Source organism: Suricata suricatta, chromosome 2, assembly GCF_006229205.1.
Source record: "Suricata suricatta isolate VVHF042 chromosome 2, meerkat_22Aug2017_6uvM2_HiC, whole genome shotgun sequence".
NCBI classification, from domain to species: Eukaryota; Metazoa; Chordata; class Mammalia; order Carnivora; family Herpestidae; genus Suricata; species Suricata suricatta.
In genome coordinates, this window is record NC_043701.1 from 57,472,031 (window position 1) to 57,499,955 (window position 27,925).

The 27,925-nt window shown below is 36.0% G+C and overlaps 1 protein-coding gene across 2 annotated transcripts in view; it reads right to left on the reverse strand.

Annotated features, from left to right (window-relative positions):
• Positions 1-27,925, reverse strand: part of SUGCT (succinyl-CoA:glutarate-CoA transferase) — a 749,888-nt gene that overhangs the window by 591,744 nt on the left and 130,219 nt on the right. For both annotated transcript variants that reach the window (XM_029926667.1, XM_029926657.1), the window contains exon 8: positions 20,138-20,281. In XM_029926667.1, the coding sequence (XP_029782527.1) occupies positions 20,138-20,281 (144 nt within the window). The remainder of the gene's footprint in view (positions 1-20,137; positions 20,282-27,925) is intronic.

The window sequence follows — 27,925 nt, forward strand, 5'->3', positions numbered from 1 at the left end:
TTAAATGAAGTTGCTTTTACAACACCAAAGACTTAATCATCCATTTCCTACATAAAAGGTAGCTACTTTTTTGCATGGACCTCAAGCATATTGTAGTATAGAGGTGGAATTTAAGGAAAGGTATTAAGCAGGCTGTGTTGTAGCCTATGAACAAGTAATATATTGTATCATTTATCTTGAATGTATCATAGATAAGCTGGTATATAACAATTGCCACTTCAGATAGCTGTGAAATTAGGTGATTAACTAGTTGTTACTTAACCTTCTAATTTCTGTATAAGTCTAATTAAATGAAACAGAAGTTGGTGTTTTGATTTTTTACTTTGCTTTTCTGTTTGGAGTGTCATTGCAACTACTGTATTGTAAATGATGGAAAATAATTGCATATGTTAAAAAAATATGAACCTTTATAAAGTAAGAAAAAATAAAAATAAATAAAATTTTAAAAAAAAGAAAAGAAAAATATTAAGTATGGTTTAAACATGGAAAAATAAAGGGCACCTGGGTGGCTCAGTCAGTTAGGTGTCTGACTTCAGCTCAGGTCATGATCTCATTTCATGGGTTTGAGCCCAACGTTGTGCTCTATGCTGACAGCTCAGAGCTTAGAGTCTGCTTTGGATTATTTGTCTCCCTCTCTCTACCCCTCCTCCACTCGTGCGCTTGCACTCTCTCTCTCTCTCTCTCTCTCTCTCTCTCTCTCTCTCTCTCTCCCTCCCTCCCTCTTTCTCGCTCAAAAATAAATAAACATTTAAAAAAATTTTAATGAAAAAATACTTATTACCAATATGACAACATACAAAAAAGGGGGGAGAAAATGTTTTCAACAGTTTGAGGTTTTCAACAGTTTGAGACAAAGGACAAGGAAACTTATTAAGCCCAGTGTTCACTGACAGAAAATTTATGCTCTAAATATCACAAGTCGGTTTCATTACATAATATGACAAAGGAAGTAACAAATATTGTGCATTTTTTTTGTACTGTTACAAACAGATCTGCACCAGTTTAGGGATATTTAGTAGATGCGGAAGCAGAATGTGTATCAAAATAAACTAAATATTTAATTAGGTACCAATGTCCGAGAAATCAAATGATTTCTCCAGTCAAATCTTTTTTCCTGTAGTTAAAAAGACTGACAGATGCACTCGGTTTTTCCTCAGGGGCCTGCAAGACACATTGTAGATAGTATATCCAAACACAGTGGGAAACTATAGTCCCAGAATTCCAAAAGCTGATTTTTACTCAGAGAAGTGCAAATTTCAGACTCAAACTGGGCCTATAGGTTGAACAGCACACTAAAGGAGAATGTACTCATTTTACTCTTGTGGCCTGGCTTGAGCTCAATAAAATCAAAAATATAAAGAATTATGGAACTACTTGGTGGGAAGGAAGTCATTTTAGAAAAGACTCCACGATTTACATGATTTCAAATCACGCTTTAAGTTTTGCAGTTTCCTTTAGAGAAAACCTCAGAACGTATTTGTATTATCATCTATCCTGTAAGTGTGGTTCAGTTTCAGAAAGAATTGATTAAACTGAAAACAAACTATCCCACCAAGAAGACACAGTGTTCCTGGAATTTTAGAGATAAATATATGGATTCCAAAGCTACCCTGAAATTTCTGACAATTGTATCTCAGCAATGATTTAGTCCTCTTGCCCCTGGGAAAATCCATCCAAAGTATAAAAGTGATGAAACTAAAAATGAATACCTTAATCAGTGATGCGAAATTTGAACTGATATGGACTGGGATGCCAGTGTGGCTCAGTAGGCTAAGTGTCTGACTCAATTTCTACTCGGGTCTTGATCTAACAGTTATGAGACTGAGCCCTGCATCAGGACCCACTCTGGGCATGGAACCTACTTAAGATTCTCTCTCTCTCTCTCTCTCTCTCTCTCTCTCTCTCTCTCTCTCTCTCTCTCTCTCTCTCTCCCTCTGCCTCTCCCCTGTCCCCTCTTTCTCTCTCTCTCTCAAAAAAATAAAAAAATAAAAAATAAAGAAAGAATTGATGTGGACTTCACTTTGCACAGAACATGAGTCCTTTAATATTAACAAAAATTTCTATATAAAGGCAAACTTCCTATAGCCAATTCTGCCTGCTAAGGTGGTGAACTAATAGCTGCTAATTCCCACTGTGCTGTTACAAATGACCCCAAACTTAGGGGCTCAAAACAACACAAATTCGTTACCTTATACTCCTGGAGGTCAGAAGTCTAAAATCACTGTGATTGGACTGTCTTGCAAGGGGTCAGCAAGGCTGGTTTTTTCTGGAGGCTCTCTGATGAGAATCTGTTTCCTTTCCCCTCACAGTTTCCAGAGCCCATCAGCGTTCCTTATGGTGTGGCCTCTTTCTTCACACTACTCCACTCACTTGCTACCATTGTCGTATCTCAAACTATGGACTTTGATCTTCCTCCCTCTCTTATAAGGACACTTGTAAGTACATAGGATAATCTCCCCATCTCAAACTCCTTAATTTAATCATATCTATGATGTCCCTTTTACCACGTAAGGGAACACATCCATAGGGTCTGGGAATAAGGACATTGACATCTTTCAGGGCCATTATTCAGTCTACCACAGACAGTAACAGGGAAGAATATATGGTGGACATAGTCACAGTTAAACATTACTTTTCCCTTTCAAAACAACTGGGCAAGAATTTCTTTTACTAGAATTTCTAATTCCAGAATTTCAACATATCTACCCATTCTTCTGCCTTCTAAGACATTGCAAAAGCCACTAGCCACATGTGATCAATTGAACCCTTCTTGAGGGTATTCCGAATAAAGATATGCTATAAGTATAAAGTACATATCAAGTGTGAAAGACTTAGTACAAGGGAAAAATGTAAAATATCTCCTTATTGATTTCATATTAATTTTTCATTGTGAAATTTTTTAAAAAATCAACTTTTTCAGAACATGGAGGTTGAGCAAAGCCGTTGAATTTGATGGATGATATTCAAGAAAAATGACTGAATTTAAGTAAGAATAGTAAGATTTTTGTCTTACCTTGCCATATTATCATCCACCTCAACCAGCTCTAAGGCAACCTTGAAAACCAATAGCCTCACAGGTAGCTAAGAATACCAGCAATGTAGAAGCCACAGATATGAGCAGAATGAGTCTGAAGCTTATAAAGGGGCCCCATCACCAGAAAACGGTCACTATTTAACCTGTCTGGCAGTGCCCTAAAACAGCTGCGTTTTCAGATTTGCCTTATTTAACTTGCCTTGGACTTCACTCAGTACAAAATGCCCCATCCTCAGGACAGTTGTGAAAAACAATTAGCAATAATTGTTTAACTTCACACCTAGCTGAGGTGGCAATACCCATGAGAGCAAACAAGAGGCTACCCAAAATCTTCAAGAGTACTGGGTAAGGAGAGGTCCATAGAAAATCTTGAAAAGTTCCAATATATTCCTGGGAATCTAGAAGGCAACACGTGCAGGACCATGTACATGAACAAGAAAGACCTGACAAGGCCCAATGAATGTTTCACTTTACAGCCAACCTTCAGGTTCTGCACAAATGTGAAGTAAAGGCTAAGGCAGAGTTGGCAATTCTGTTCCAACACACACAGTGCAAAACTAAAAGATGTATTGGATCAAGACAGTTAAGAGAAATTCTCTGCCTACTTTAGGTGATCTAAGCCAAGTACTCCTCAGACAACTGAAGATCTCTGGCCAGGGTGGATCCTCACTGTGGTGTGAAGGGCTGAGGGTGAACAGGCTGGAATGCCCATGCTTGTGAGGGCTAAGGACCCCTTCCCCCTCCTCTCCTACTCTGTCGCCCTGAGGCCTCCATTGGCAACAGAAGCTCCTTCAGGGAGAATCTGGACTCATTTGGCCTTACAAGGGCCCCTTTCCTGATGCTGGCTCACTCAGAGGCCTTACAAATGATGATTCAACAAGGAATCCAGCCAATAGCATTGGAGGGTCCCCTCTACTCCTAAATCCCATGGACCTGATCACCAAGAAACTTCATTCAAATCACCTATCAGCCCATTAATATAATACCATGCGCTGGTCTATAACTGCACAGAACCCCTGACAGGTTAGTAAATGTAGGTAGGGACAGCACCCCACCTGCATCCAGCATGAAGCAGTTACTGAATTTGAGCCCTCCGACCAAATGCCAAAGATTTGTCATTGTCAATCTGTCAGGGAGAATGTAGAGACTGCTTTTAGGTAAGCAGTTTGAGCAATGGAACCCTGAGGTAGGCAGAAGGGCCCATGGTGACCACTGGGCTAGATGCAAACAGACCCATTAGGAGGCCCACCTCAAAACATCCATGAGTCCTAGCTGACCAATGGGCTACTTACAACTGGGCATGGATACCAAAAAGGAAAATTCCATGTTCCTGTACCTCCTTACTTCCCCTCTTAACTATAGCCCCCCATTCACAGCCTCCTGGCAGTCTTTCTTTTGTCGTCCTGCCTACTGCTCCCTTGTAGTGTATTCAATAAGCTTCTATCTCCGAAAGAAAGAAGGAAGGAAGGAAGGAAGGAAGGAAGGAAGGAAGGAAGGAAGGAAGGAAGGAAGGAAGGAAGGAAGAAGAAAGAAAGAAAAAGAAAGAAAGGAGGAAGGAAGAGAAGGAAAGGAAAGGAAAGGAGAGGAAAGAAGAAGAAAGAAAGAAAGAAAGAAAGAAAGAAAGAAAGAAAGAAAGAAAGAAAGAAATAAAGAAAGAAAGAAAGAAAGAGAAAGAAAGAAAGAAAGAAAGAAAGAAAGAAAGAAAGAAAGAAAGAAAGAAAGGAAGAAAGAAAGAAAGAAAGAAAGAGAAAGAGAGAAAAAGAAAGAAAGGAGGGAAGGGAGGGAAGGAGCGAGGAAGGAATAAAGGAACAAAGGAACGAAAGAAAATCAGCAGCTGACCACTAAGCTAACTGGCTTCAGTAGCTACACAAGACAAAGAAGAAATACTTTGTAGAATTCATTTGATAAAGTCATTAAGCAAACAAACAGTAGCAACAACATATAGCAACAATAACAAACCCTTGGGCACAGGAAAAATTCAAACTCCATTTTACATTCTATTATCTAAAATATCCACTTTTGGGGGCATTTGGGTGGCTCAGTCAGTTAAGCATCCAACTCTTGATTTTGCCTCAGGTACTGATCTTCACGCTGGTACCATGAAGCCTACTTGGAATTGTCTCTCTCCCTCTCTCACTGCCCCCTGCCCAACTCACGCACTCCCTTCTCTCTCTCTCTGTCTCTCTCTCTGTCTCTCTCTCAAAAATAAATAAATAAATAAATTAATTAATTAATTAAATATCCAGTTTTCAACAAAAACAAAGTTAAGAGACATGAAAAGAAATGGGAAAGTATGGCTATGCCTAAGGGGGAAACAAAAGGCAGTCAATTGGAACTGTCTCTGAGGAAGCCCCAGTGTTATACTTCTAAACAAAGACTGTAAATCAGGGACTGTAAGTTTGCACCAAGACAGACCTGAAAGAACCCTGCCTGAAAAATTAAAGAAAAGTGTAAGAATGACTATGAGAGTGGAGTCTAAAGGAGAGGAAATAAAAGTGGAAGAACATATATTCAAAAAAGCAATGACCCAAAGCTTCCCAAATTGATAGAATACATGAATTGAAACATCCAAGAAGCTCAGCAAATTGCAAGCAGGACCAAAGAGATCAAAATCCAGACACATAAGAAAGCAACTGACAAAAAACATAGACAAAGAAAGAATCTTGAAAGTAACAAGATTTCCTACCCTGATTTCTCACTAAAAATTAGATCCCATAGAATAACATATATGGATAGAGAGAATGTCAAACAAGAACCCCATTTCTGGCAAATCTACCTTTCAAAAATAAAGGAGTAATTAAGACATTTTTAGAGAAACAAAAAAAAAAAAAAAGGAAGAATTTGTTGCTAACAAACCTGTCCCACAAAAAATACCAAAGGGACTCCTGCAGACAGAAGTGAAAACAAACAAACAAAAACACTAGACAGTAACACAAATCCACATAAAGAAATAAAGAGCACCAGTAGAGCTACCTTAAATAAGTACGCATAGGGGCACCTGAGTGGTTCAGTGGGTTAAGCTTCTAACCTCAGCTCAGGTTATGATCTCACCGTTCATGGGTTCAAGCCCCACATCGGGCTCTGTGCTGACAGCTCAGAGCCTGGAGCCTACTTCAGAATCTGTATCTCCTTCTCTCTGCCCCTCCCCTGCTCACTCTCTCTCTCTCTCTCTCAAACATAAACATTAAAAAAAAATTTTAATAAAATAATTAAGCATAAAAGACATATAAATATATTTTGTGTATAAATTTTTCTTCTACTTTATTTAAAAGAGAATTGAATAGAGACTATAGTGGTAAATCTGTGTTAATGAGCATAAAATGTATAAAGATGTAATATGTATCACAATAGCAGTGCAAAGAAAAGGGGGAGAAACAGAGCTATATTGGAGCAAAATTTTTACCTAGTATTCAAATTAAGTTGGTATTATTCTAAAATAGATTGCTTTAGGTTAAGATATTAATTATAAGTACTAGAAAACACTAAGAAAAGAAAATAATATATATACTCTTATATATAAAGGGAATTATAATAATACACTAGAAAATATCTATTTAACCAAAATAAGGCATTTAATGAAGGAACAAAAAAACAAAAAAATATGTCAAACATATTTTAAAAATAGCAAATAGCAAATTTAAAAAGCAGAGATTGGCTGAATGCATAAAAAATTGATCCAATCATATTCTGTCTATAAGAGACACACTTTAAATTCAAAACCACAAAGAGGTCAAGGTAAAATGATGAAAGAAGATATACCATGTGTCAAGGGCTAAACTGTGCCTCCTCAAAAGTTCATGCACTGAAGTCTTAATCTTGGTACCTCAGGGTGTGACCATATTTGGACACAGTGTCTTTTAAGAGGCAATTTAGGTAAAATGAGGTAACTGGATTGCCCTAATCTAAAATGACTTCTGTCTTTATGTAAAGAAAACATTTGGACACAGAGTGCAAAAAAAGATGATGTAAAAACACAGGTAAACATGACCATCCACAAGCGAAGAAGAAAGACTAAAACAGATCCTTCCCTCATGGCCCTCAGAAGAAATCAAATCCGACAACACTTTGACCTAAGAGTTCAACCCTCCATAATTATGAGAAAATAAATTACTAATGTTTAAACCACTCAGTCTAAGGTACTTCATTATGATAGCCCTACCAAATAATACATCATGAAAATGGTAGCCAAAAGACAGAAGGAGTGCATACAAATATCAGACAAAATAGACTCTCAGACCAAAAAATTGTTACCAGCGGCAAATTAATTCATTTTATAATGATCAGATTGTCAATTTATCAGGAAGACATAACAATTATAAACATATATGGGACTAACAACAAAGCACCAAAAACCTGAAGCAAAAACTAAGATAACTAAAGAAAGAAAGAGACAATCCAACAATAACGGATGGAGACTTAAATACCCCACTTTCAGTAATGGATACAATGACTAGGCAGAAAATCAACAGAAATAAAACTGAAATGCAGAAATTCAAATCAAAACCACTTTACATGAATTACTTTATAATAGTTAAATTAAAAAATTGTAGAGGGGAGACTGGGTGGCTCAGTTGGCTAAGCATCCAACTCCTTGTTTTGGCTCAGGTCATTGATCTCAGTTCGTGAGATTGAGCCCGGCTTCAGGTTCTGAGCTGATAGAGGGATTCTCTCTCTCCCTCTCTCTCTACCTCACCCCCTCACTCATGCTGTCTCTCTCTTTCTCTGAAAATAAATAAATAAAATTTTAAAACAAATTTTAGAGATTAGCTAGTGGTATTAGGAAAGGATGTGGAAAAGTTAGATACTTCATAAATTGCTGGTAAGATTGTAAAATAGTGCTGCTGTTTTAGAAAAAAAATGACAGTTCCTCAAAATATTAAATATAACATTACCTTACAAACAAACTAGACTTAACAACCATTTGTTAAACATCCCACAACACTCAACTTCTCAAGCACACCTGGAACACCCTCTAAGATAGACCATTTGTTAGGTCAGAAACAAGCCTCAGTACATTTAAAAAGAGTGCAATTCACACAAACAACATTCTCCAACTACAATGGCATGAAGTAAGAAATTAATAACAGAGGGTACTTGGGAAATTCACAATGAATGGAAATTCAGCAGCACATTCCTAAAAACCAATGGATCAAAGAAGAAATCACAAAAGGAAATTAGAAAGCAATTTGAAATAATTGAAAAGGAAAACACAACACACCAGAACTTATGAGATGAAGTTTAGTGAAACAGTTCTTAAGGGAAATTTACAGCTGAAAATGCCTATGTTTGAAAAGAAAATGACCTCAAATCAATAACTTAACATTCCACCATAAGATACCAAAAAAAGAAGAGCAAACTAAACCCAAAATTAGCAAGAGGAAAGAAATAATAAAGAGCAGGAATAAATGAAATAGAAAGATGAAAAACATTAGAGAAAATCAACCAAATTTAAAGTTGATTTGTTGAAAGATCAACAAAATTAACGAATCTTAAAGTAGAATGAGAAAAAAAAAGAGAAGACTCAAATTACTAAAATCAAGAATAAAAGATTCAAATTACTAAAATCAGGAACATATTTAATCACTTTACGAAAATAAAAATACTACAAGCAATCATATGCCAATAAACTAAGTCACCTAAATAAAATTACAAATTCCTACAGAGACACAAATTACTGAAACTGACTAATAAATAGAAAATCTAAATAAACATATAACAAATAGGGGAATTGAATTAATACTCATCAAACTTAGGAAAAAATAATGCAAAAAAAAGAAAGAAAAAATAAAAGAAAGAAAGAAAGAAAGAAAGAAAGAAAGAAAGAAAGAAAGAAAGAAAGAAAGGAAGAAAGAAAGAAAAAGAAAAACTAATGCCAATTCTCCACAAAATCTCCCCAAAACTAGGAGAGAAGGAAACAATTCATTCTATGTGATATATCTAATACCAAAAACAGAGAAAAATGTCCAAAAGAAGAAAACTACAGACCAATTCTCCTTTTGAATATAGAACCCAAAATCCTTAGAAATATAGTAGCAAACTGAATACAACAACAACATATACAAAAGATTATGCAACATGACCAAGTAAGATTTTTCCCAGGACTGCAAAATCAATCAATGTTAACCAATTAATCATCAAATAACATTTTAAAAGGATAAGTGATGCAACCCAAATAATGATCTTAATAGTTTCAGAAATAGCAGTTGCCAAAATCTAATACCTCTTGTGATAAAAACATTCAGCAAACCAAGAATAAAGGGAAATTCCTCAATCTGATAAAGAGTGTCAGTGAAAACAACCACAGCTCGCTTCACACATACTGGTAAAACCTGAATGTTCTGTCCTGAAATAAAGAAAAAGAAAAGGTTTTCTCTTGCCACTAATATTCAACATTACACTGGGGTTCTTTCTACCCATGGCAATTAGGCAAGAGAGAGGAATAACAGGCATCCATTTTGAAAAGGAGAAAGTAAAACTATCTTTATTCACATATGATGTGGTCTTATATCTGGAAAATCCTACAGTATCCACTAAAATACACTTAGAACTAGAAAAATCAGCTCAGCAAGGTTACAAGATAGAAGATGAATCTACATCATGTTAAATTCTATTGTTCAGTGCTAATCACCTTACTGATTAAGATCATTCTCCCTAAAGATAAGTCAAGATATATTATCTTTGTAAGCCCTTCTTAATAGCTAAAACATACTCCCCAAACATCCATATTCACCCTAAAAATATATTCTTAGCATTGGGCACTTAAATACTTAAGTGCATAAATAAATTAATGAATAGGAGGAGGGCCTTATACACTCAAGGAGAATAAAAATACAGCAGTCTCTGGATCCAGACCTGGTTCAGGTTCCAGCTCTAGCAGTTAGTTAATGGCTATGTGACATAGGGCAAGTTACATTATTATTCTGTGCCTCTGTTTCCTCTTCAATAAAACGGGAACAAGAAAACTGTTGAGAAAATCAATTAGTTAATATATGCAAAATGCTTAGCATAGCATCTATTATAAGCATTATACAAGTTTTACTATGTTATTAAAGTCTTTCTCAATAACCCAACTTCAGAGAATAAAAGCAGTCTATATAATACAGCATCTACTCCAAGGTCAGCAAGTTGATAGCACTTTCCCAGTGTTGCACCTTGTCAAACAGCACTCCAGAACCTGTCTCAATCTTTTTGATATTAGTCTCCAGTCAGCCCAAGAGGCAGAAAAGATGAAAGCTATTTGCAGTCCTGTGCTGTTTCTTCTATCATCCCACTAAAACAGCACTTTGAGAACTTTTAGTTCTGTTGTTAACAGAACTCAACTCCTACCCTACAGGTTTGACCTGTTCCTGACTCCTAACTTCTAATGGGCCTGCTAATTATAGATTATTGGGTTATTATTTAAATGTCACAACCCATGCTTATTCTCCAGATAATTATTAATAAATGGCCAGGTTTAGCACCAGTGTCAACTTCAAGGGATGTCTTGCAGTCAGTCACATCAGACTTGTGTCAGTTCCTAGAATATGCCAAGTCTTATCCTGCTTCAGGCCTTTGCATTTATTGTCTCTCTCTGGAATGATCTTGCCCTGGCTAACAGGTGCCTCTGTTATCTTTATTACACTGTTTATTTCCTGCTGCAAATGTGTCTGTATCTTCAGTGACATGTAAATTCCATTAAACAAGGAACGTACTAGCTTATTTATCATTTATTGTATACTTTGGCATATAGTAGATGAGAAACAGGGAGCAAAGATGGATGTATGGCAGGCAGATAGATTCTGTTAGTCCAGATTTTATTTCATTTCTTACTCCCTACAGTGAGTATCAATAGGTTGAAAAAAAAGAGAAAAAGATCTGAATAATAACTTTTAAGGCAAAAATATATTTAGTACATGGCATTTACCACAACAGAAAGGTAAATTAAAGCATTTTAGAAGATTTTCTATGAATAGGGTTGAAACCAAAGTAGTTTCCTTTTAGCTTCCAGTCATCTACAAAATGAAATCAACCAGAATATCCAAATTGCTAAGTACTTGAGCTAATCAAGATCTTATTATGTATTGCTGGTATATAATGACTCAAGGCTACAAAAAAACTTAAAAATGACTCACCATTATACTTCATATATATTCTATAAGGAACTTAAAGTGATTTCCCTAGAAATTATATCTCAACCATCATGCTTGATGCTAGTGGTTTACTTCTCCTTTAGCTACAATGATGGCATAATAGTTGGGGCCAAGCAGATGTGTTCCACCAGGAACCAGTTGATCTGTAACTATGGCAGGTATAGAGCTACTATTAATTAGCCAACACAGAGGATATGATGACTACATTTCATTCTACATAGACTTTTCCAACCCTAGCAAGTACAAAGATGAAGGTAGAATTGATTAACTTAGCAACAAAAACAAATTATTGAGCTCTAGTAGAGAACATAAGTGATTCTCATACTGTCAAATCCACCTTTAGGAACAGTCAATTAAACTCATTATTCCGTAAGATCTACAAAAGCAAAATCTAAATTCAGTGAATATTTGTCAGCTCCAGTGATCTTTCTCCTCATATCTCTTTTGTATCTTGATCTTAGTCATGTTTCTATTTTTCAGAACATTTTGAAAGTACCAAATTGTTTTAAAGTATCTAATAAGAGAAATAAATTAGACCATAATGAAATTTGTCTTCTGTTTTATTCTTTTATTCCTTGAGATATTCTCCTACCAGTGATTATCAATTATTACAAAGCCCTAGTGTCCCTTACTGTAGTCTGTGTCATATAAAAATATGCAATGACCATAAATATAACTAAGGATTTCAGTTATACTAAGCCAGAGAATCCTCCTAATACACTTACATTTCTGGATCTTCTTGAAAGGAAGGAAGGAAGGAAGGAAGGAAGGAAGGAAGGAAGGAAGGAAGGAAGGGAGGGAGGGAGGGAGGTAGGAAGGAAGGGCAAAAGGAAGAAAGAAAACCTGCCAATCATGTTTTATATTTCAGCTTGCATTCAATCCAACAAATAGTATAAAAATAATGACATAAAATAATAGATTATCTAAAATTCTAATTTTCTTTGGAACTCATCTGAGATTTCTTTTTTTTTTTTTTTTTGGTGTGTATTTACCTTCCTAATTAGTCATCTTGATATTAGATAAGTGTTAATATCTATTTGTATTCCCTGAACTTTTAATAAAGCAGCAGGAGGCCCTGGGGAGAATGCCAGTTAAAAATGGAAGCTGGGCAAGGATTGAAAATTGGCCTCATGGGGCACCTGGGTGGCTCAGTCAGTTTAGTGTCCAATTCTTGCTTTCGGCTCAGGTCATGGTCCCACAGTTTGTGAGTTAGAATCCTGCATCAGGGTCTGTGCTAACAGCCCAGGACCTGCTCGTGCTCTCTCTCTCTCGCTCTCTCTCTCTCTTGCTCACTCTCTCGCTCACTCTCTCTCTCGCTCACTCTCTCTCTCATACACACTAAACAAATAAAATTAAATCTTTCTTAATTGACCTCAAGTTACTAAGGATTGTCAGGCTGACCGAAGTCTTCAGGGCAGTAATGCATTAGGCTCCTCAAAGACAGGAGATTCAAATGTACACTCACAGTTCTCTAATTTCTTAAGCTTTCTGATATTAGCTCCTCTTTTTTCTCTCCCTGCTCTGTACTATCAACTTCCTTGGTCACAGGCTACTGCATCTCTCCCTTTCCATACTCTCTTCACCCTTTGGCATGATCTCAATCTCTAGCCTCCACTTCCTTCCTGGACTCATAATGGTCTTTCCTCACAGATCTGGCACATTTACAGTATTCTTAAGGAAATTCTTTCAGAGCTGACTTATCAATATGACATAGTGCTCATGATACTTGAGTGGTACACAAATGTTTTCATCTTAATTTCGTTTTTTTTATGTTTATTTATTTTTGACAGAAAGAAAGAGAGAGTGAACAGGGGAAGGGCAGAAACAGAGGTAGACACAGAATCTGAAGCAAGCTCCAGGCTCTGAGCTGTCAGCACCAATGTGGTGCCTGAAGTCACAAACCTGACCCTAAGTTGGATGTTTAACCAACAAAGCCACCCAGGTGCCCAAGTCTAATTGCTTTTTAAATCAGAAAAAAAAATTAATGCAAGAATAATTAATACATAATAATGAATTATATTCATCTTTATACCAATGCAGCTATAATTCTTAGTATTTTTATGGAGAAAAAGACCCAAAGGGCAAAATTTTCTAGGGCCACAGAAGTCATAATTGGCCCTGAAATTGTGAGTCAACCCAGCCCTACATTCTTCCCCACTCAAAACTGGTCTATTCTAGCCTTATGGGAAAGACCCATACCAGATATGACCATATGAGTATTTATTTCAAAACCTGATTCATGGTAATAGCTGCATTACTCAACACATACACTAGAACTTATTAAGTGGTCCATTGAAACAGGGTGAATTTTATGATGTGCAAAATATACCTCACTAAAACTGCTTTGTTTTTAAAGATATAGAGAGGTGCCTAAGTGGCTCAGTTGGTTAAGCCTCTGACTCTTGATGTTGGCTCAGGTCATGACTTCACAGTTCATGAGTTCGAGCCCCACACTGGGCTCTGTGCTGACAGTTTGGAGCCTACTTGAGATTCTCTCTCTCCTTCTCTCTCTGCCCTCCCCTGCTCTCTCTCAAAAAATAAATAAACTAAAAAAACAAAAAACAAAAACACAGGTGTATCTAAAGACACAAAAAGATGAATTTCAGATTACTATACTTATTTGAAATTCAGAAGTTTATCCTTAAAAGGCACTATAATACTGAGAGTTAAAATTTTATCTATCCTATCCTAAATATGAACACTATTACAAACATGAAAAAAGAATAATGACCTCAAAAATATCAAAACATTCTATATGTGAAAATAATTATATGGAAGTTCGGTGCTAAAAAAAACTCATTGTAGTAGTAATTAAGGGAGCCTGGTTGCAATTAAGTACAGGAAGGATATTAAAACTTCCAAAAGATATTTCTGTAAGCCACAACAGAAGAACAAGAGCAACAGAATAATTGGAACCACATCCAAATCCACTTCCTCATTATTTACCAATATCATCTAAAGAATACTGTTTAGATGCTGACATGAGACAATCTTCAGTTGACAACTTTAAATCATATTAAGGCTTTAAAAAAAATCAAAGAATTTTATGACAAGGGTAAAAAGTTCACAGTCTTGAAACTACAAAAAATCTGGTGCCCACTATAAACCACATCCCGGCAACCGTCATGTCTCTACAATGAAATGGTTTTGTTGTGGTTGAGGCAATCAGCTCTGAGTTAATAATTAGTTACTATTCAAATCAAGTGTAATTTGTGTAATTGTACACTAGATCGCTTTTAAGAGAGGCAGCACAAAATTTCATTTTTAGCAACTGATACTGAATGTTATAGTCATTCATTTGTCATCCTGTGTAATGCAGTCAAAATGAGTAGAAAAGCATGTTTTTTTACCCACTGCATGAAATCACAGTCACTTTCCAGGGAGCTGAAATGAAGTTCAAATGCTATCTGATTAATGCGGGTGAACATTTATATATTAAAGAAAAAAAGAAAATGAATACATTTTTTAAAAGGTGAAGTTTCCTATTATATTACTTTGAAAAGCATCTAGAAATAGCACTTCACATTTACATGAAACAGCTTTTAATCATTTTGTGGTTGGGTTGGTTTTTTGGATCTAGAATCTATAAATGTTATCTTAAACCGAAAGACTAAGTAGGGTGCCTGGATGGATCAGTTGGTTACGCATCTGACTGCAGCTCAGATCATGACCTCAGGGTTTGTGAGTTCAAGCCCTGCATCGGGCTCAGAGCTGACAGCTCAGAGCCTGGAGCCTACTTTGGATTCTGTGTCTCCCTCTCTCTCTGACCCTCCTCCATTTGCATTCTGTCTCTGTCTCTGTCTCTCTCTCTCTCTCAAAATTAAGCATTTTTTAAAAAAATTTTTAAAAAGGAAGACTAAGTAAAGTTAGTCAAGATTTCTCTATTATAAAAAGTTATAATCATGATAATAAAGTAATTATGTCAATAACCAGTTTCTCTAATCTCAACCCACTTTTAACACTGCAAAATATTTTTTCAATAACTAATAAAATTAATGCTAGTCATCAGAATACTTTTATGAAGAGTTTTCCAAGTCCTTTAGAGCAGTAGATTCTCAAAACAACCCAGTTATATTAGCAGAATGTTTACTGGCCCCCCAATATCAATTCCCCCTTCCTCTGGCCAAAAAATAACCACACCATGCTTTAGGTAAATCACATCTCCCCAATTACAGTCAAATGGTTTAGGTGGAGTTAACACCATCCCTAGTACATAGAAACCTTAAGCCAAGTAGCATATTGTTTTAGTCTTCATTAATTGGTTCACGAATGGTCACTTAGCCCAGTGAAATATATGGTCTTATTTTCTGGGACTTCTAGGACAAAGGTCTTCCTTTCTCTTCCATGGAAACTGCTAAACGATTCTATATGTTTCTTTAATGGTACAGTATAAAAATGTAAGACCAGGGTCCAGAACCACTACAACTGTACCTCCACAACATGAAAGATGGAGAAAAGGGGACAGAGGAAGGCAGCAACAGCACAGAATAGGAGTGAAAACAGGAAATTAAAGAAAGGCAAGTGAAAAAAAAGAGAAAAGAGATGCCCAAAGGTAGAAAAGAAAATAAGTACGGCAACAAGAAATTGGGCAGAAGCAAAAAGAGAAAAACAGCTTGGGCTGCAGTGGGTTAAGAGAATGAAAATGTTCTTCTCACTCACTGCCTGGTAGCCTGGACAGGCTCCAACAAAACTTAGTATCCATACCACTGCCCTCTGAAACTCGAACACTGTCCGCAGCTCAGGGGTTATTCAGCACATGGCAACTATAGCATGTACCCAAGGAGACATAGTTTTTGGTTGAAAAAACCATCACCAACAGAATTCGTAGATAAAGGAACAGAGGACTTGAGAGGTTAAAATCCAGATTCCTAAGCGTGACATACAAAGCCCTTAACCATCTTGGCCCAACCATGCTCCAAGGCCATTTTTGAGGACTGCACCTCCGACTCTCCTTTCTGACACAGCTGCCTCTTCTACTAAACCTTGAACTGAGGTGTCACTTCACATCCCAGAGCCTTGGACTCAGTGGGCTCTCCGTTAACCAGCGTGCATAAAAATTCTAGTTGTCCATGACTACAGACGCTGTTTTTCTCAAAACTCTCATATTTCAATAGAAACATGGTCCATTGGTTTAAATTCCATGAGTTTTCACTCGCTGGATCTAAACAAGATTAGATAATGATCTAGAGGGGCCCCCTTGTTGCATTATCTGATTCTGACTTTTGGCATGCAGGGTGGGGGACAGAGGGAACCAGTCCCGTCCTGTGTTCCCTTGTCACTGAGTGCTGTTTTGCTTCCTCTGCCTCTTACTAAATTTGCCTTCTCCTCTAGGGCCTCAGCACAGGAAAGCTAGATCTTGCCTGTCCCCCAGTGCCAAAGCTTTGGCCTCTATGAAATAGGGAAAAGAGACCCAGTCAGGATATCAGAAACCAGAATTCTTGCTTGACTATTTGGTCAAGCAAATCAACCTCTCCCACTTCAGTTTCCTTGTAAGTAAAATAGGAATAAAAATTCCTGCCCAACCTATCTCCTGTGATTATTATGAAGATCATATAAAACAGTGGCTGTAGAGTGCCTGGGTGGCTCAGTCGGTTGAGCGTCTGACTCTAGATTTCGACTTGGGTCATGATTCCCGAGTTGTGGGATCAAGCTGCACATCAGGCTCCATACTGACTGTGGAGCCTGCTTAAGATTCTCTCTTTCTTTCTCTCTCTCTCTTTTTCTCTCTCTCCCTTCCTCTGCCCCTCTCCTTGACTCATGCTCTCTCTCTAAAACTAAAATAAAATAAAAATAATTTAAATAATTTAAAAATAATAAAAGAGTAGATACAAAAGTCCATAGCTCTAAAATTAGAAGTAATTGATTTTTATGGTTAAAAGGTAAGGACAACAGCCAAGATATGTAAACAATCTAAGTGTTCATCAGTGGATGAATAGATAAAAATGTGCTTCACATACACACACAATGGAATGTTATTCAGCCATCAAAAAAAAGAAGGAAATCCTATCATTTGCAACAAGATAGATGGACCGTGAGGGCATTAAGTAAAATAAGTCAGACAGAGAAAAACAAATACAATATAATCTCACTTATTTTTGGAATCTGGAAGACATTTTTTTTTACTTTAAAAAAAACTGAGCTCATTGTACAGAGAACAGATTGCTGGTTATGAGGTGCAGAGAGGGTAAAATGAGTGAAGGGGTCAAAAGGTACAAATTTCCAGTTATATAATAAATCATAAGGATGTAATGTACAACATGGTGACTATAGCTAGTAATATTGTACCACAGATTTGAAAGCTGCTAAGAGAGTAGATAAACAAAGTTCTCACCATGAGAAAACAAAATTGATGGATGTTAACCAGACATGGTGATCACTTTGCAATATATACAAACATCAAATCATTATTTTGTACACCTGAAATTAATACAATGTTATATATCAGTTTTACCTCAATCTGTTTTTTAATGTTTATTTAGTTTTGAGAGACAGAGAGACAGAGACAGAGCACGAGCAGAGGAGGGGCAGCCAAAGAGGCAGACATAGAATCTGAAGCAGGCTACAGATTCAGCTGTCAGCAGATAACCTGACTCAAGGGCTCGAACCCACAAATGGCAAGATCATGAGCTGAAGTTGGAGTTTAAGTGATGAACCACTCAGGTGCCCCAATATTACCTCAATTTTTTAAAAGATAGTAAATGAGTCTTAAATACACAATTTTAGCAAACTTGGAGTAGGTTAGCTACAGCACAACAGGCTAAATCACTGCTACCAAGGTTCCTAAAAGCATATCATCTCATCATAAGTTGTGTATCAAGTATTTATTCTAACTCAATGGTTTTCTAACTTTTTCTAATCATTCTTAGCAAACCTAAAGGCTATGTGACATACCTACTGGTAGCAGTGGGTCTCCAATTGATCTCAAAAGATTGGAAGAGCCTGCTATTTGACAAATACTGGGCTTTTGAGGATACCACTGTTAAGCAGGGACAAACATTATTCCTGCATTCATGGAACTTACAGTCTCAGGGAACAACATGAACAACAAACAGAGACACATACCCAAAATGACTGGAATGTATGTATGTGTGTATGCATGCATGAGTTTGGACTTACTGTATCCTCACTTTGAAACAGCCCTACCAAGGATGCCACCCTCCTCTACTTCCGATCCCAGGGACCCACACACCTCCAAATTGTGAATCATTGCATTAGGTGATGGAAGAGAATTAAACTCTGTAAAACTCTACAGGAGAATTTCTTCCAAAGCTAACTAATTAATCATTGACATATAAGTAACTCAATCTAAGTACAGATCAGGAAACAGAGATCCAAATCCAGGACCAGCTCCATAATTTGCAAGTACTGGTGCGAAGTGAAAAAAAAAAAAATGTAGGCCTTCTCATCCAAAAGTAATTAACAATTTCAAGGCAGTGAGAACAGAGCATTTAATCTAAGCCTAGGACCCTCTGTGATCTCACAGGCTTCCTTCATGGCTTCCATACTTATTGAATGTGTAACTTGTAACCGGTCACTTAACCTAAATCAGGCTCCCTACAGCTATAAAATTAGAGGAGGAAAGAAGAGTCTTTCAGCTTCTTCCCATAACTAACGTCTCTGTTTTTCAATATATTCAGAAGACCATTCATTCTGAATATATTTTGCCCTTGTATATAGCCATTAAAATGTTCACTGTGACTCAAAGCTAATGTTGAAACTCCAGACACAATATTTCACCTGCAATGATTTTGATATTTTTCTTACCTCTAGATAATTCCTCAATTTTGTCCAAGGAAAAAATCTCCAAAGCAGTTTTCCAACTTTATTAATGTCCCATTTATGCCATTTAAATATGAAATTCCTAACTGAGATCTCCATCTATAAAGTAATTTTTCTCATAATAAAAGATCTCCTTTCACAAATTAAACTGTTTTCTTTTTTTTCTATTCCCAAAAAATTATCTGTTCCAAATCAACTTCTATATATGGTACAGCACCTGGGTCTGCTCCAATAAAAAGAAGGTAAAATGTCAATGTGAGAGTTCTACCAGTTTAGTATTTAGTATTACATAACTGATAACTGTCTAAATCAGGAATTCTTACTCTGGAGTCCATGGAAAGAATTCTGGCAACTAATTAACTTGAATGGAAACAATTAGATCTTTATTTCCATCAACTCCTAGATAAAATTTAGCATTTTCTTCAATTATGAGTGTAAGCAACAAATGACAGGAGATTAGTAGTACCTATGATTTGATCAACAATAAGTATTATACATATTTTCATATCATGTTATAGTTATTGCAGATATCTTTAAAAATCACTTATGTTCAACATTACTTCAAAATTGCAAGTTACTAGGCTCAATAATAGATATTATGGTTTAATGTGTTAGTAAAAAATGATATGTTATTATAACACAAAATTGGTTTTTACAATTGAAATAACTATATTTGAATATAATGGGCTTCCCTTGCAACCCTAAGTATATCATTTGATGTATTTAAAAATATAATTCTGAGAAAAGGTCCATAGACTTCACCAAAGTACATAAAGGGTCCACAGTTCAAAAAAGGTGAAGGTCGGCCGACCTTGTGGCGCAACAGTAGCGCGTCTGACTCCAAAAAAGGTGAAGGAACTCTGGTCAAAAGAAGTTACAGAGCTCATGTGACAATAAAATAGAAGCAAATGTACTCTTGCCTCACAAGTACCAATAGACTCTTTCTAATATAAACAGTCTTTAAAATTCTAATTCAACAGCAATGCCTATATACAACAAAATCTTCATGGCCCACTTATTTTAACATAACTACAATTAAGTCTATCAAAACAAAATGGCTTTTGCTGTTGTTGTTTGTGAGGGTTTTTTTCTGGGTTTTTTTGCACATGTCACCATAAAATTTGATATGAAAGAGTATAACCCAGGTAGATACATGTCTTTGCAGCACAATCTAGAATATTCTTTGAATTGGTACCTGAGATGACAGTAGGTTACAATCAATGAACAGTCCTTTCCCAGTTCTATATCTTTGTATCAATCCAGCCATGATGGCTCCATATGCATACAAGCCTGTAGCAAGATCAGTCATGGCCACTCCTGGACGAACTGGATCTCCATCCTGATTTGAGGGTTGGGGTGAGAAAAACAGAGAAAATTGAAAACTGAAACCATCAGGTGATTTCTGAAACAGTCTGAGATCAAACAGAAGAAAGAACCATCTATGACACGTGCATGCACACACACGAGAGACATATCAAGCAGCTGCTGCTGCGAACAGCTGTGGTGATGAGAATATATATTTACCAGATGTCTCACTCCATCTCTACCAACCAAAGTAAACCAAACCAAATAGGATAAGATATTTTATAAACATGTCTAAAGGTCTTTCTTTTTTAAAAAAATTTTTTACTGTTTATTTATTTTTGAGAGAGAGACAGAGTGTGAGTGGGGGAGGGGCAGAGAGAGAAGGAGACACAGAATCTGAAACAGGCTCCCGGCTCTGAGCTGTCAGCACAGAGCCCCACACAGGGCTCCAACTCAGGAACAGCGAGATCATCACCTGAGCCAAAGTAGGATGCTTAATTGATAAGCCACCCAGGTGCCTTCTTAATAGATTTAACCTGTTTATATTAACAAAATAAATAACTGAATTTGAATTTAAATGAGTTAATCTATTGGAAACAAAAAAAGAGCATTTTTTTTCCTGTTAGGTAGGAGGCTCTCCTAGGAAAAAAGAAGGCAGAAGACCTGGGCTATTCTCCTTACAAGCACGCTAATTACTGCCAAATATACTAAAGGTATTTGCTTTAAAAAATAGTACTCATCCATAGAAAGCTTTTAGCAGATTATTCCTATTTAAAATGTTAAACATTCACATTCACAGCCTGCAATGTTCCCTGTTGCATGAGGTAACCCATGCACTTCATTAGATATTGTATCTACTCCTCTGGGATTGAGAATTTTGTATATTATGGGAAGAAAGGATCTGGAGGCCTCTCTTAATATTCAACACCTCGGTCGGCTTTTCCTATGCCTTTTAGTTCTTGTACCCTTGTATCTTGTACCCTCATTCTGTCGATTAGTTCATGTTTATTTAATGTTTACACATTAAATTGGGTCTACTAATAAAGATCCAAATGTGTGGTAGCATATCTGTGGTAAGGATAGTATAACATATAAACATGTGGAATCACTATCTTGTTCACCTGAAAATAATGTAACATTATAGGTCAACTATACTCAAATAAAACTGTTTTTTAAAAAAAGAAATAAAATACTTCAAGAAGAATGAAAATAAAGGTAAACATAGCAAAATTTACAAGATAATATAATGAGGTCAAGCCACACAAAGACATTAAAAGAAAATAAAACTACACAGACCAACATCTCTTATGAATATGAATAATAAAATTGTCATTCAAATACTAGCAAATTGAATTGGGCAATAATCAAAAGGATCATACACCATGAGCAATTGGGGTTGATTTTCTCAGAAACAAGGTTGATTTAAGATTTGAAAATCAATCAATATAATAGACCAAATCATTAAAATAAAGGACAAATGCAAAATGATCATCTCAACAAGAGCAGATAAAGCACTGACAAAATTCAACACCTTCATGATAAAATATTCAACACATTAGGAAAAGAATTGAACTTCTTCAATCTCATACAGGGACATATGTGAAGAAAATCACATCACATCATAAGTAAATGCAAAAAACTGAATGCTTTCCTTCTAATATCAAGAATAAGAGAAGGATGCCTGCTGTCCTCACTTCGACATTGTACTGCAGCTTGTAGCCAGTGCTACAGTTAAGAGGGAAAAAGAAATAAAAGGAATCTAGACTGGAAAGAAAGAGGTTAAACTATATTGCAGATGATATCATCATATATACAGAAAATCCTTAGGAATCCACTAAAAAACTCTTAGAACTAATAAATGAGTCCAATAAGTTTGCAAGATACAGGCAATATATAAAAATCTATTGTATTTCTATACTGTAACAATAAGCAAAATATTAAGGAAGCAATTCCACTTACAATACCATCAATAGGAATAAAATGCTTAGGAATAAATCTAACAACTTTATATTCTGAAAAGAGAGAAATTAAAGAAGACCTAAATAAATGGAAAGACATCCCATTGTCATGAATCAGAAGACTTTATATAGTTAATATGGCAATGCTCCCCAAATTGATCTACCGATTCAATGCAATTTCACCTACCAAAATCCTGGATGCCTTTTTTTGTAGAAAAAATATATAATCTTAAAATCCATATGAAAATAGCAGGGACAATAGCCAAAACAATCTAGAAAAGAAAGAATAAGGTTGAAAGACTCAGACTTCCCAATTTTCAAAACGTCTTGCAATGCTACTATAAATAAAGCAGCACTGTATTAAACAAGACAGATATACAATGGAAGTTCTCAGATTTACTTTCAATTCATTTTTTTAAATTATACTTAGTTAACATACAGTGCAATATTGGTTTCAGGACTAGAATTCAGTGATTCATCACTTATATACAACATCCAGTGCTCATCACAAGTGCCCTCCACACCAATATAATTCAATGGGGAAAGAACAGTCTTTTCAAAAAATGGTAGTGCAAAAGAATGAAGTTGAATCCCTCCTTACACCCCATTTAAAAAATCAACTCTAAATGGATCATAGACCTAAATATAAAAGCTAAAACTATACAAGAGAAGAAAACATAGCCGTAAACTCTCATCATCTTAAATCTGGCTATGATCTCTTAGTTATGACACCAGTAGCAACAAAAGATAAAAATAGATACATGAAACATTCTTAAAATTAAAAATGTGTGTTTCAAAGGAAACCATAAAGAAAATGAATAGACAACCTAAAGAATAGGAGAAAATTTTTTCAAATCATGTATCTGATAAGGAATTTATAAGCAGAATTTATAAACAAACTCAGTAATTTACAACTCACTAATAAGAAGGAAAATAACCTACTTTTTAAATGGGCAAAGAATCTGAATAGACATTTCTCCAAAGAAGATACACAAATGGCCATTAAGCACATCAAAAAAGATGCTCAACATCACTAGCCATCAGGGAAATACAAATGAAAACCACAATAAGCTTACAACTCAAGAATAAAAAGACAATCCAAGTTTCAAAAGAGCACAGTGTTTACACACTTCCAAAAAAACACATGTACAAATAGTCAATAAGCACATGAAAAGATGCTCAACATCAGGGAAATGTAAGTGAAAACCACAATGAAATGCCATACTACACTAACTAGAATGGCTGTCATGAAAAAGAGAGATAATAGCAAGTGCTAGCAAGGATGTGGAAAAATCAAAGTTCTTATACAGCGCTGAAAGGATTGTAAATGGTGTGCTCACTGTGGAAAAGTCTGGCAATTCCCTAAAGAGTTAAACATAAAGCTACCATATGACCCAGTAATTTGACTTCCAGGAATATATACCCAAAATAATGAAAACGTACGTTTACACAAATAACTTAACGTACAATTCATAGCAGCATTATTCATCTTGGCCTAAGAGTGGAAGTAACTGTCCAACTATCCATCAACTAATAAGTACATAAATTGTGGGATGGCCACACAATAGGACATGTTAGGCAATAAAAAGAAATGAAGTACTGATACATGCTAAGATTTTACACTAAGTGACAGAAGCCAGTCCCAAAAGGCCACATATTATATGATACTATTTTTGTGAAATTTCCAGAACAGGCAAATCCATAGAGACAAAAAGTAGAGCCAGGGACTGAGAGGAAATGGAATAGGCAGTGCTGCTAATGAGTTTGGGGTTTCATTTTGGAGAGATGAAAATGCTTTAAAAACATGTTTTTATTTATATTCTGTGTTTAACATTTAGATATCATTGAGAGACAAAGAGAGACAGTGCATGACCATGGGAAGGGCAGACACAGAGGGAGAGACACAGAATAAGCAGGTCCCAGGCTCTGAGCTCTCAGCACAGAGCCCGATGCGGAGCTCGAACTCACAAACCATGAGATCATGACCTGAGCCGAAGTTGGACACTCAACCAATTGAGCTACTCAGGGACCCCTTAAAAACATTTTTTTAATGTTTATTTCTTTTTGAGATAGAGAGAGACACAGTGTGAGTGGGGCAGGGACAGAGAGAGAGGGAGACACAGAATCCAAAACAGGGTCCAGGCTCTGATCTGTCAGCAGAGAGCCTTACACAGGGCTCGAACACACAGGATCACAACCTGAGCTGAAACTTCAGTTGAATGCTTAACTGTCTGAGCCACCCAGGAGCCCTTCAATGAAAATGTTTTAAATTGATTGTGGTGAAGGCTGCACAAATCTGTGAATATAAAAAACCACTGTGAATATAAAACCATTGATTGTACACCTTAAATGAGTGAATCATATGGTATTGAATTATGTGTCCATAAAACTGTTTTACTTTTTAAATACCATTATAATGCCGATAATTAAACAAAACAGAAAACAACCAGAAATCATTAGAAATAAAGTTTTTATAAAGTCTTTTTAAAGGCTTCCTAAAGAAAATGTAATTAGTGAAAACTCTAGAAGTTACATTTCATTCAAAGCTGTTTGGTAGCAGTAAAGAAGGATGTACCATTCATCTTCCATTATACTTCAGAAGTGGCTATGCTCATACTTTGGAAATCCCTCCTAATCATTCCTGTCACTGAATAATTGTCAGCATGCCAGAGAAATAAGGAAGTGCCAATAAAATACCATTAGTGAGCAGGAAATCCCACAGGGAAGCACACTGTGCCTGTGAAATGACTAAGTATTCCCAGGTGCAATCCAACAGAGCAGGACCGTGTACATACAAAGTATGAAACTCCCCTTCGACATTCGGAGCTCCAGCCCTACAGCCATGACAATGCAGAACAATGTGTCTCTCCTCCTGAAATCTGGAATAAATGGGGTAGTGTTATCTCTGCATGCCAATAGATATAGGAGTTTAGGGGCACATGGGTGACTCCGTTGGTTAAGCATCCAACTTTGGCTCAGGTTCAAGCCCAACACTGGGCTCTGTGTGGACTGCTGGGAGCCTGGAGCCTGCTTTGATTCTGTGTGTGTGTTTCTCTCTGCCCCTATCCTACTCGTGCTCTCTCTATCTCTCAAAAATAAATAAACATTTTTTTTATTTTTTATTTTTGAGAGAGAGAAAGACACAGTGTAGGTAGGGTAAGGGCCGAGAGAGGAAGTCACAGAATCCAAAGCAGCCTCCAGACTCTGAGCTGTTAGCCAGAGGCCAACACAGGGCTCGGACTCATCAACTGTGAGATCGTGACCTGAGCCAAAGTCAGATGCTCAACCAACTGAGCCACCCAGGCACCCCTAAAAAAATATTTTAATAGATCTAGAAATCTGCCATTCAGAACACTTAGCCAAAACACATTTGAGGAAAAATGGGTAATTACCTTATCTTGTCAAGCAATATGGGCTAGACTTCCATCATCATTTGTTAGAAGAAGTGGATCTAAACTGATACATAGACTTTTAGAAGTTAAGTAATGTTTGTATTTTACTAAATTTTAATTCTAGAAATTGCTAATAGAATAATTTTTTTCAGGGTCACTTAGAACTGCTTTAGGTGTATTTAGCTCTTTTAATAAATTAATATTACACTTTTGTAAGAACAATTTGTGATGATTTTCCTATCGAACTAAAACAGGTATACTTCTCATTAACAAAGGCACAAGAAAAGGAAGACTCTACTTAAGAACTAAGGCACAAGACACACAGTTACACCAGGAAGACAAAGTGTATATTAGAAATATTAAGTCTTCCCATTATTCACTCTCCACAACCATTCATGTATTTTTGCACCTTCACTGTTAACAGTGTTGTTTTCATAAGCTCTCTCATCCCCATTCATTCATGTATTTCAAAAGTAAAACCTGAACATTAGTTAAAAAAAAAACTAGCTAATGAAATCTGACTAAAGTGGAGTTTAGTTTAGAAAATAGTCCTGCACCAATGTTAATGTCTTAGTTTTGGATCTTCATACTATAGTTTTGTAAAAACATTACAAATGTGAAGGGTATGGGCTGAAGGTTATATGGTATAAGTAAGTGTATTGGTAAAGGGTATAAGACCTCTCTGTACTATTTTTGCAACTTTTTTATAAGTATGAAACTGCTTCAAAATTAAAAGGTTGAAAAGTAAAACCAGAATTATTTCTTTAAAAAATAAAATATGACCATTTGAAGTGGTAGAAATGTTTTTAATGTTTCTTTTTAAGAATGCAATCTAGAGAAGGGGAGTAAAAACCTAAAAGGTTATTTTGTTTCCTTTACATCACAGTGTCCTAAATTAAGAATTTTAAAAAGATTATCTCCCATACATGATTTAAGACTATGTGATATTTTCATTTATTTCTTCATATCTCCACAACTTTCAAAGGTTAACAAATAAACTTTTGAAGGGAAAGGAAGAGAGAGGAAGAAAGAAAAATCATGTGATTTCCTAAGTTATTATTTAAAACCTTGTTTGGTTTTTTTAAAAAGTACATAAGAAACTTTAAATCAATTCTAGACAATGTCCAATAAAGTGGCATGAATTTGAAAGTCACCAAACATTTTTCTCCTTAGTTATATTACTCAACCTAATTACTCCATAAAACAACAAAAATGTTAAAATTGTTTTTTAAGTAGTTGGCTTCATTTCCAAAATAAAAAATTATCCTTAAATGTATCTGTCTGTATGTCATACATTTATTTCATACTGAGTCATTTGTTATACTAATGTAATCTACAGAAAATTTTGTTTCTACCTTGGGGCACATGCATTTTTTTAGTGACCTATTTTCTAAAATATGAATTCTTCAACCATTACTCTGGAAAGCTCTTGGCCTTTCTAATTTTTATCCAATTGTCAAAGGCAGGTAATGATAAAATCTACTTCATCACAAGGGATGAGAATTAAATAAGAAAAGGTGTATAAAAGCACTTTATACACAAATGTGACTTTTTATAAGATATTCGGTGTGGGTCTAGGAGACCCATCAGAAACATTTACCAATAGTCCAAGGGAGAGAGCCAAAGAGAAAACCACAATTAAGGACAGAGAAGAGGGAATGGATTGACTCCAGAGAGCCTTAGAAATTTTAATTCCTAGAATTTGATTACTGATCAGGTGAAAAGAAAGGTTAAAAATTAAATTAACTTGGGGGGTGGTGCCTGGGTGGTTCAGTCCGATAAGCGCCAGACATTGGCTCAGGTCATCTCCCTCTCTCTCTGCCGCTCGCTCTCTCGCACTCTCTCCCTCGCTCTCCCTCTCTCTCAAAAATAAACAAACATTAACAGAAAATTTTTTAAAAATCAATTTGGGAAAATAATCAACAAGAAATTATATTTCTTAATATGAAAGTAATATTTTGATTATTAAAACCACTGCAAGTCTAACTTAAAGCCCCACTAGTAGGAAAAATATATTTAGTACAAAGGGCAACATGAGGAACAACAACAACAACAAAAATGGTATATTCAGAGCAAACAAGTCATCCAGTGCACAAGAATGCAGTCACCACAGTCACTGCCTTCACATTTCATGGGCGCAGACACAGGAACCACACAGTATCCAAACCTTCTGTTCTTTTTTTTTTTTTCACATTTTATTTATTTATTTTTTAATACAATTTATTTTTTTAACATATGCAATTATTTTCCGTCATTTACAATACAGTAGTTACAATGATACTCCAAACAGAAAAGCAAAGTAAAAAGTCAAAACCCCCACTTCTATTT